An 11446-nucleotide genomic window follows, 5' to 3' on the forward strand; every position below is an offset into this window, starting at 1 on the left:
AGAGTATGGAGGGATGGACACTGGAAAGAGGTAACTATGGGGAGGAAGTGGGAGGGGAGCGGTTGCATTGTGGTAAACTGTGGTCAATGATATGGGACAAAGTATATGTGAACTGCTGTATGGAAAGTGAATTTGCTCTGTAAATCTTCACCCAAATCACAATAAATAATAATAATAATAAATGTGCTGGGTTTTGTTTGTATACATCTAAGTCTTTTAATTTAACACACAATGGTGCTTCCTATAAGACATTTCACAAATATTCACTCATTTATTATTTATAACAACCCTATGAGATTGGTAGATGAAGAAAGTGAGACACAATTAAATGACTTATCCAAGGTTGCATAGCTTAGAAAGTGGCAGAGCCAGGGTTCAACTTGAGGTGGTCTGGATCCCAAGTCAATGTGCTTGTTACTGTTGTTAGGTGCCATCGAGTCAGTTCTGTGCCACAGAACGAAACCCTGCCTGGTCCTGTGCCACCCTCAAAATCAGTGCTATGCTTGAGGCCATCATTGTAGCCACTGTGTCAGTCCATCTCATCGAGGGTCTTCCTCTTTTATGCTGACCCTCTACTTTACCAAGCATGATGTCTTCTGCAGGGATTGGTCCCTCCTGACAACATGTCCAAAATATGTGAGACAAAGTCTGGCCATCCTTGCTTCTAAGGCGCATTGTGGCTGTACTTCTTCCAAGACAGATTTGTTCATTCTTCTGGCAAACCATGTTATATTCAGTATTCTTCACCAGCACCAATTCTTCTGCGGGCTTCCTTATTCACTGTCCAGCTTTTGCATGCAAATGAGGGGATTAAAAATACCATGAGTTGGGTCAGGTGCAACCTCAGTCCTCAAAGTGACAGTCTTGGCTTTTTATCAATGCTTAGTTACTAAAAATGTTACCTTTGGTTACAATGTATTCGCCATCTTATATATTATTCCTCTTCCTCCACTGGGTATTTGAATTTACTACTCATCTTGAAGGAGCTCTGGTAGCATAGTGCCTAAGGCACTTGACTGCTAACCAGAAGGCTGGCAGTTCAAACCCACCAGCCACTGCTCGGAAGGAAGGTTGGGCAATCCTACTTCTGTAGTGATACTGCCTCGGAAACCCAAGGAGGAGTCGCTATGAGTTGGGGCCAACTCGACGGCACATAACAACAACAACACTCATCTTGAAGGCACAGCTCAAGTAACACTTCCTGCATGAAGTCCTTCCTTAGCCATTCCAGCCCATACTCAGTGTTTACCCCGCTTATTGGGTAATCTGTCCCTGCCCATACTTCTCTCTGGCTCTGGCACTACATCAGATACTATTTATAATTTAAATAAGCAGTATATGTCATCTCCCCAACTAGGCAGTGACCACTTCCTATACTTTTCCTATCTCCCAAAGCCCCTTTCACAGTACAGTCCAAGGGGCAAGTGCTCAATAAATACGTGTTAAATGAATATGTAACCCAAATCTTTGAAAAAAATGTTCTGCATGGGGTCCTGGTTGGTGCAAAGGGTTAATTAACTGGGTTGTTAACTGAAAGGGTCCACCCAGAGGTGACTCAGAAGAACAGCCTGGCAATCCACTTCCATTGAGAACCCTCAGGAGATAGGTCTACTCTGGCAATACACGCTCGGGTTGACAGGAGTTGGAATTGAGTTCATAGTAACTGGTTTTAGGTTCTGCATACAGCCAAAACGTATTTCCAATTTAGCTTACAAGTTCAAAACATCACACATTCAAAACGGCGCCTCATCCTACTCTTCCACCAAATTGTGAAGCTGTGCTTAGGATTCCTCTCACAGAAAGGCTGTGAAGCACAGACTTTTTTTTGCCAGCATCTGGCTCTCAAGCACGGAAGCCATAATAGCAGGAGTCGAACTGCAGCACCTGGCACAGCATCCAGGACACAGAATTGCACAGTATAAAAGCGATATGGAGCGGGGCAGAGCACTGAGTGTTCACTTGTCCCGGAAACCCGGAGGGGCGGGGTGTGGCTGGCGGCAAATTGTAAAAGCTGGCAGTCTACTCCGGATCTGGAAAGCCAGGTTACCAGTCTCGGATCTACGGAAAGACTGGAAATGGAACACATCCAGAGTCCGAAAGGCTTAGTATCTTAAGCTAGTGGCTAACACAGAAGAACAAAGTGCAGTGCTGGGTCCCTGCTCTGTGACATGCTGTTATCAGTTCCTGCCATTGAAACAGTTGCTGAACTAGTCCTAACTGCCTGGCAAACCAGACCCAGGAGTCCCTCTCTGGACAGCCACTGCGTTGTTATCAACTCGCGGGAACTCGCAACTAGGGGCCAAGGTCTTTGCAAGTGAGCAGTTGCAGCTCACGCATGCGTAATCGTCTCGGTTTCCCTCAGAGCGTCTCGCAGTGCAGGCCAATCGCAATGCAGCATTGACTGCGACGCCTGCGCAGTAGGTCTCCGGTCGCGGTGCCAGTTCCTAGGCTCTAGCACGACGACTGGAACTGTCCAATGCCCACGCGGAGCCGGGAGGCGGAGCCTGCGTAGTGTGCGTGGGAAGGGAGGGGCGCGGGCAGGCGCCCAAGGTGTTTGACCCGGCGGTCGGTGAGTGAGAAGAAAGGGAAGGAGGGGTAGGTTTGGAGGTGCTGTTACCGCTGTTGCCGAAATGTTCCGGTGTGGAGGCCTGGCGGCGGGTGCCTTGAGGCAGAAGCTGGTACCCTTGGTGCGGACAGTGTGCGTCCGAAGCCCGAGGCAGAGGAACCGGCTCCCAGGTGACTGACTGACCCATCCCGAGGCACCCCCCCAGGTCCGGCGCCCCAGGGCTAGGCTCCGATGCCTTGCAGCCTTTCTGCCCTCCTCCTGCAGAAAACTTAACACACCTACAGTTGCTTGAATCCCGAATTGGGATCCAAACTGTTGGTTTCGGAAAGCAGAGGAATCCGGCCAAGCCGAGCTGACCTTCATGGGAATTACACCCCAGTAGTCGCGTGAGGATGGCGCAGGGCCGGGTTGTATTTCGTTCTGTTGTACATAGAGTCACTACGAGTCGGAACCGACTGGAGGACACCTAACAACGATCACAGTCGGCATGAGGCCTCTTCAGGGAGGGTTAGCTGTTCAGGGATGACAGGACAGCCAGCCATCGCGTCTTGTCCCATACCGCCTCCCCGCCACCCCACCCTTATTAGAGCAATGAGGTCAAGTAGAAAGACTATCGGGTACTGACTGTGAGACTTTAAGCAGGACGTTTAAGCCCTATGCCTAGTTTTCTTCTGTAATGGGGATGTTATTTGCCTTACCTTGCAACCCCAGATGAGATCCATAGATCTGAACGGGGTGTGACACACAAACAGTGCCGGGCAAGTAAGGAGTCAGTCAGTTGTGCACTGTTGTTGTTGTTATGTGCCGTCAAGTCGGCCCCGACTCATAGCGACCCCTCCTTGGGTTTCCGGGGCAGTATCACTATGGAAGTAGGATTGCCCAACCTTCCTTCCGAGGAGTGGCTGGTGGGTTTGAACCGCCAGCCTTCTGGTTAGCAGTTGTGCACTAGACCCCAAGAATGTTGGCCCAGGATCAATTTGAGATGTCTGGTCATTGCAACTTTTGGTGGCCTTAAATGCTTCAAAGGAATGGTTTGCAGATAGTGTTGTATTTGCCCTCTGTGAAGTTGTATCATCAAATTTTAGAGCTGGAAGGGGTTTTCTGGTACTCACTCATTTTATAGGTAATAAACCAAAGCACAGAGAGCTGAAGTTTCTTGCCCCAGGACACATAGCTAATTCACAGGCAGAGCCAAGGTTAGTTTGCCACTCTATAGGCCACTAATCCTCATGCCACACTGCTAACTAAAGCTTGACCTCAAAGGCTAAGAATGAATTCAGTTCCCCTCCTGATTAGCCCATTGAACATCAGATATCCATGAATTTATCTGAGCATAGTCTGAGCCTGCTTACATTTTTAACCTGCGGAGCTTCATGGTGTAGTGAGTTATCCACCTGTAGGAGGTGTATTTTTTTCCCTAAATTTTATTTATTTTGTTGTTATTGAGAATATACCCAGCAAAACATATACCAATTCCACAGTTTCTACATGTGCTATTTAGTGACAGTGATTACAGTCTTGGAGTTGTGCAACCATTCTCACCTTCCTTTTCTGAGTTGTCCCTCCCTCATTAACATATGCTCAGTGTCCCCTAAACTTCCTATCTAATCTTGAGTTGCTGTTGTCAGTTGGAGCCCATATAGATAAGACCATAATGCTCAAGGCAGACCCTTTTTTGACTAGTTAAGCTAATTTATTGCTTAGTCTTAAGAGGACTTCCAGGGGATATTTTTGGTTTAAGTTAAAGACTCTCTCAGGGCAATAGTCTCAGGGGTTCATCCACCCTCCATGGCTCCAGGAAGTCTATAGTGTATGAGATTTTGAAATTCTGTTCTGCAGTTTCCCCCTTTTGATCAGGATTCTTCTGTGGAATCTTTGATCAAAATGGTCAGTAAAGGTGGCTGGATACTGTCCAGTTCTTGTGGTCTCATGGAATAGGAGGATATTAGCCACACATTCCATATCCTTCTCCTATCCCTGACTCTCCTATCTCTGTTCCTCCAGGTGGATAGACACTAATTGTTGTGCCTTGGACGGCCACTTGCAAACTTTTAAGACCCAGGTACTACACATTGAACTAGGAGGTAGAACAGAAGCACTAAACATGTTCTTAGCCCAGTTAACTGGGATATCCCATGAAACTATGACCCTAAACCTCCAAACCAAGGAACCAAATCTGTTGAGGTGTTTGGTTATATATAAAAGAAATCAGTTGTCAGTCAGTTCCGACTCATGGCGACCCCATGTGTGCGAGGTCTAACTGTGGTCCACATGGCTTTGAGAAGCAGATCACCAGACCTTTCTTGCAAGCCTCTCTGGGTGGGTTTAAACTGCCAGCTTTTGGGTAGTCAAGCAGTTAATCAGTTGTGCCACCCAGGGACTACTGGTCCTATTAGAACTACTGAAAAATACAGACTCAAAGTGGTTTTGTCTATTACATGACCTTATTTGAAGGCAGTCTGCTATAGAATATCTTCTGACTTTCTGACATATTTATCAATCTCTTTGTACATACTTATCCTTTATCCTTTGGCCGGGTACCGGAGTATGACACCACCTGCCTTTAAAAATGGGTGGTGGTGGGCTCCCAATCATTTTAGGATTTAACCTTGTTTTAAGGAATGAACCTGTGGCTCAGTTACTAATTGCTTTTAATCTGATTTATGTTTCACATAGTACCATCTGCCATATGTTTTTGCTGAGGTGGGAAAGAGGCAATGCTTGTTTATACACCATTTCCCCCTCACAGAATAAAGATGGGCTAGAATATCAGAAAACTTGCTTTTTCTTTCCCCTGTTCCTTCTGTGGGAGGTCTGGTGGTGTAGTGCCTAAGGCATTTGACTTCTAACCAGAAGGCTGGAGGTTCAAACCCACCAGCCACTCCTCGGAAGGAAGGTTGGGCAATCTACCTCCGTAGTGATACAGCCTTGGAAACCCAAGAAGGGCTTGCTGTCAGTCGGATCTGACTCGAAGGCAGTGAGTTTGGTTTTATATATATGTTGTTGTTGTTGTGTGCTGTTGTGTTGTCCCCGACTCATAGCGACCCCTCCTTGGGTTGCTGAGGCAGTATCACTATGGAAGTGGATTGCCCAACCTTCCTTCCGAGGAGTGGCTGGTGGGTTTGAACCACCAGCCTTCTGGTGAGCAGTCAAGTGCCTTAGGCACTATGCTACCAGAACGCCTTTTATATGTGTGTGTGTATATGTATGTATGTATGTGTGTGTGTATATATATATGTATGTATACATATATGTGTGTATATATATACATGTATGTGTGTATATATATGTGTGTGTGTGTATATACATATATGTATGTGTGTGTGTGTATGTGTGTGTATATATCTATATATATAGGAGCTCTGGTGGCGTAGTGCCTAAGACATTTGACTGCTAAGCTGAAGGTTGGCAGTTCGAACCCACCAGTCACTCCATGGAAGGAAGATGGGGCAATCTACTTCCATAAAGATTTACTACCTTGGAAACCCAGTGGGGGTTGCTATGAGTCGGAACCGATTTGATGTTAGTGAGTTTATTCCTATACCTTTTATTTCTCAACATCATATTTGGAAATTTTTCAAATCTATTGAAAAGTTTTAAGAGTAGTACAACAAACACCTGTCTGTCTTTCACCTAAATTCACCAATTGTGAACTTGCTACTTTTTATCTGTATGTTTACATTTTACATACATATGTATATATTTTAAACAGTTTCCATTGAGTTGCTTCTGACTCCGGCAACCTCCTGTGTCAGAGTAGAGCTGTGCTTCATAGGGTTTTCAATGGCTGATTTTTAGGAAGTAGATGGCCAGGCTTTTCTTCTGAGGCATCTCTGGGTGGACTCCAACCTCCAACCTCCAATCCTTAGGTTAGCAGCTGAATGCCTTAACCATTTGTACCACCCATGGGCACCATAGATATATATTTTTTAAAAACCCAAAAACTCATGACCATTGAGTCAATTCGAACTCATAGTGACCTCCATTGGGTTTCTAAGACTGTAAATCTTTATGAGAGCAGACTGCCTCATCTTCCACAGAGCTGCTGGTGAGTTCAAACTACCAACCTTCTGGTTAGCAGCCAAATGCCTTAACTACTACACCACCAGAGCTCATTATAGATATGTATGTTGTTGTTGTTATGTGCCGTTGAGTCAAACCCGACTCATAGCGACCCCTCCTTGGGTTTCCAAGGCAATATCACCACAGAAGTAGATTGCCCCATCTTCCTTCCAAGGAGTGGCTGGTGGGTTTGAACCGCCAGCCTTCTGGTTAGCAGTCAAATGCCTTAGCCACTATGCTACCAGAGCTCCCATAGATATGTATAGGTATGTATATAGAGAGAGAGGGTGGATCCTAAACCACTTGAAATATGACAGACATCATAACACTTCATCCACTAATATTTCAACAAGTGTCACGTAAGAACAGAGATGTTCTCCAACATAAACACAATACCATTCCTATTCTCAAGAAATTTAGTACTGGTTGTTGTTGTTGTTGTTATGTGCCGTCGAGTCAAACCCGACTCATAGTGACCCCTCCTTGGGTTTCCGAGGCAATATCACCACGGAAGTAGGATTGCCCAACCTTCCTTCCGAGGAGTGGCTGGAGTGGCTGGTGGGTTTGAACCGCCAGCCGTCTGGTTAGCAGGCAAGTGTCTTAGCCACTATGCTACCAGAGCTCCCCTTTAGTACTGGTAGCATACTGTTATCTAATAACCCCACCTCCACCCCAGTACTTTGCCAGGATGTTAGCAGACTATAAACCTTGCAACTATCTCATCCATATCTATTACTGTTGTCCAGTTCATTTCAATTACATATGTTGCCTTTTGCCATAATAATAGTTATTACTGTTTGTTTATTGGGAGCTCTGGTAGCATAGTGCCTAAGGTATTTGACTGCTAACCAGAAGGCTGGCAGTTCAAACTGACCAGCCACTCCTTGGAAGGAAGATGGGGCAATGTACTTCTGTAGTGATACTGCCTTGGGAACCCAAGGAGGGGTTGCTATGAGTCGGGTCTGACTCAATGGCACATAACAATAACAACAATTTGTTTATTTATTTATTTGTATACTTCACCTCCTTTCAGAAATTATTGGAGGTCCCTAATAGTTATCACCTATGTCTGCATTTGGCAATGAGGAACAGATGGCTTAGGTACTAAATATTTTCTGTCATATTTTATTCGGTCACCAAACTTTGTACTGGCCATGTGATCAAACTTATCACTGATTCCTGACCTGAACACGTTTGAGCATTTTCTCTCTTCAGAATCTTCTTTCTACCTTCTAACCTAGTTAAAAGGAAACTTGACTCCTTGTGGGCAAGGATCCAGACTTCTGGACACTGCCAAATGACACTTTTTTTTTTTTTTTTTAAGCCTAGAAGATGAGCTTTCCCCTCCTCTTTCTGCTGAGGCAAAGCTTTCCTGAGAAAATATCTGGCAAGTCAGCTTTATCAGTCACTGGTTAATAAATTACATTTTCTAGAACCTTTGTAATTTTTTGAGGGGATATGCTGCATGTCTTAACTTTCTTCTACATCCTCTTTACAAAAGTTACCAGGTCATATGAATCAAATGGTGAGCTGACCCCAAATTTACTGAATGAAAATCTGTAGGAGAGCATCCTGAGAATCTGTATATTAACAAACTTCTCTACATATCCGTAGTATCAGGCAGATTTGGGAACTCTTTATTGTTTTCGATGAATACTGGTTCAATTCTTTCCCTTCAGTTCCACTGGCTAAAGAATTAAAAAAACAAACTGAGCAACACTGAGTCTCTTGTGATTTGTATCAAGCTCATTTTTTGATATTCAGAGTAGTAGCAGCCATTCATCCCTCCTAAACTCTCCAGAGAGGACAGAGACTGTGTCCTAGCACTGCTCTCTCTGTCCTGAGCATCTTGTACTGTCTCTGACACATGGTTAATTCACAGTGCATGTCTGTTGAAGCAGACTGAGCCCTAGTACTTTGAAGGACAGCTTTGCAGAAGAGTGATTAGATTACGTTTCCTTTGTCATCTGAATCATTTTTCCTACTGTGCCTTTCATTACCAAACCAAAAAACCAAACTCACTCTTGTCGAGTCAATTTCAACTGGTACCGTCCCCTCCTTGGGTTTCCGAGGTGGTATCTCTATGGAAGTGAATTGCCCAGTCTTCCTTCCAAGGAGTGGCTGATGGGTTTGAACTGCCAGCCTTCTGGTTAGCAGTCAGATGCCTATGCCACCAGAGCTCCTGTGCCTTTCATTAGGGTGGTTCATACTGTGCTGTAGTTGTTACTATCCTTAGTGTTCTAAAATTCCAGCAAGAGCTGATACTTTAAAAAAAAAAAAAAAGAAAGAAAGACTGATAAGAGAAATAGAAAAAAAAAAAAAAGACTGATAAGAGTAAGTTGTGGGATTTCTTAGAAAAAGACACCTATCTACAATGGACCTCCTAGGCACATCAGGCCTGGGTTATCCATGTGGAGATAGTCAGTTTGACATTCAGGAAACAATGCTTCAAGAGCATATAGACCTTACAACAACAAAATAAAATAAAATATTAAAACAAAAAAGAGCATATGGACCTTTAGCCATTTGGGATTCCTGGGTGCCTCAATTGTGTGGATGTATTTCTGCAAAAGTCCTTCTAGGGGTATGGATAAGCAAGAGATTATGAAACCTGCAGAAATGAACTTGCTGGTTTAGGTACTATTCTAATGTTATCCTGTGGTATTTGAGGTTACTGATTTAGTAATAAGAAACCTGAAATCAATGGGATATGCCTAAAATTGCAGAGAATTCAGAATGTTCAGTCTTTATCAATAGAATTAGGAAGAATTTCTCTTTCCTTCATTAATTCAACAAATACTTTTTGAGCAAGCACCTACTGTGTGTCAGGCACTGTTAAAGACTGCAAATTGGCATATCAAGTATTAGAATGCAAAGCGTGAAGAAGAAAACTCAATCTTTGTACATGATTTTCTTGTTTAAAATCTTAAGCAAGTAGACTGATGCAGTAATGAGAAGGCAAGGAGTAAGGTTGGATTTTCCATGTTAGTAAGATAAGTGAAAAGGCATGTTACAGCCCTGACATAAATTATCCTCAAATTTTGAAGCTATGAGGAGAAAGGCATGGGTATAATTTTATTTGTAAAAGAAAATTGGGAGGGGGTGTAAATACATCCATACCACACTTACTTAGCACCTTTTCCAAAATTAAAAAGTTATTTTGTTGGTCTGTTTGTGATAATTGTATTGTACTACATTCTTTTCAAATAGTAGGTTAAATGTTAACCACTTTTTTAAAAACCAATTTACTTCAAAGAGCCTTTTGTTTTGCAAATTGAGCCAAAAGCTACTGAACTTTCCCCAATCTAGTTTTATCAGTATGTAAAAAGTAAGCCAAAAACAGAATAAACATACTGGTATTATATTAAAACAAAGTTGTTATGATGTCTGGATTTATGAGCTAGAGGTTAACCATAATTAAAAAAAAACTTTATTTGCAGCAAAGGAATTTGAGGTGGAGATGGGGGCAAAAGCTCAATTAATTGAATGGAACTTAACTGCGTGGAACTTTTTCTAACCAGTTTCATTTTCCGAGCTCTGACAGTTGTCAGCTTCTGCCTTTGCATCATCACTTTCACGGACTTCTGAAAACCAAAGGCTTGCCCAGGTTGAGATAAGCTTCTCCATCCTTTCATGCCTTTTTCTTTCTTTTCATGATTTGCTGTTGTTTCCAAACATAAATCATTTCCTTTCATGTGGTGATGAAGGGTTCTAAAGCAGGTAAGAATTAGGAACAGTAAAGAGAAACACGTTTCCAGTTTTAAGAGTCCAGGTTCCCCGTCTTTTCTCTGCAATTCAAAATCCAAATAGCACTAAAAGTCAAGTTTTGGTAATTCACTTGCCAGTAAAACCTGACCTGAATTGGAGAGAGGCTATTTATAATCTTTTACTTATCCCACTTAATGTGATTGGTTGTAGAAATAGTGGTTTGACTCCAGGTTGCTGTCCCTTAATGTGCTGGGTGTTATTTAATACAGACATACCTCATTTTGTTGTGCTGCACTTTATTGTGCTTTGCAGATACAGGATTTTTCACAAATTGAAGGTTTGTGGCGACCCTGCATGGAACAGGTCTGTCAGCACCGTTTTTCCAGCAGCTCACTTTGTGTCTCTGTGTCACATTTTGGTAATTCTCACATTTACAACTTTTTCATAATGCTCTTGCACACTTAATAGACTAGAGTGTAATGTAAACAGAACTTTTATGTGCACTGGGAACCCCCCCCCAAAAATGTGTGACTTGCTTTATTGCAATATTTGCTTTATTGCGATGGTCTGAAACCAAACCTACAGTATCTCTAAGGTATGCATGTATATGGTATATACATAGACCAAACAGTTCTGAATTCTGTAATACACACGGTCCCAAGGATTTCAGGTATTAAGACTGCAGACCTGTATCGGACTTGTCTTAACTCTCTGTGCCCTGCAATTGTGAAAGCAAGAGGGGAAGTTCCCTGTCTGCCAGTGCCCATTTTGCTTGTCTTTTTAAGTCAAGACAGAAACAAATCTACCCACCTCTAGAAGAGTAGATCTGAAAATGTGGTCCCCAGACCAGTAGCATCATCATCACCTGGGAACTTGTTAGAAATGAAAATTTTTGAGCCCCATCCCAGGTCTGATGAATCAGAAACTCTGAGGGTAGGACCTGGCAATCTGTGTTTTAACAAACTCTCCAGGTGATTTTTATGTACATTCAAGTTTGAGAACTTCTGCTTTAGATGTTGTTGTTGTTGTGTGCCATCGAGTCGGCCCCGACTCATAGCGACCCCTCCTTGGGTTTCCGAGGCAATATCACTACGGAAGTAGGATTGCCCA

General features: G+C 43.2%; 1 protein-coding gene across 1 annotated transcript in view; it reads left to right on the forward strand.

The window, feature by feature from the left end:
* Positions 1–2630: 2630 nt before the first annotated feature.
* Positions 2631–11446, forward strand: part of AIFM1 (apoptosis inducing factor mitochondria associated 1) — a 40800-nt gene continuing 31984 nt past the window's right edge. The window contains exon 1 of the mRNA XM_007958630.1: positions 2631–2736. Within this exon, the coding sequence (XP_007956821.1) occupies positions 2631–2736 (106 nt within the window). The remainder of the gene's footprint in view (positions 2737–11446) is intronic.

Source organism: Orycteropus afer, unplaced genomic scaffold (genome assembly GCF_000298275.1).
Source record: "Orycteropus afer afer isolate SDZICR_OR568_19922 unplaced genomic scaffold, OryAfe1.0 scaffold01054, whole genome shotgun sequence".
In the NCBI taxonomy this organism is placed as follows: Eukaryota; Metazoa; Chordata; class Mammalia; order Tubulidentata; family Orycteropodidae; genus Orycteropus; species Orycteropus afer.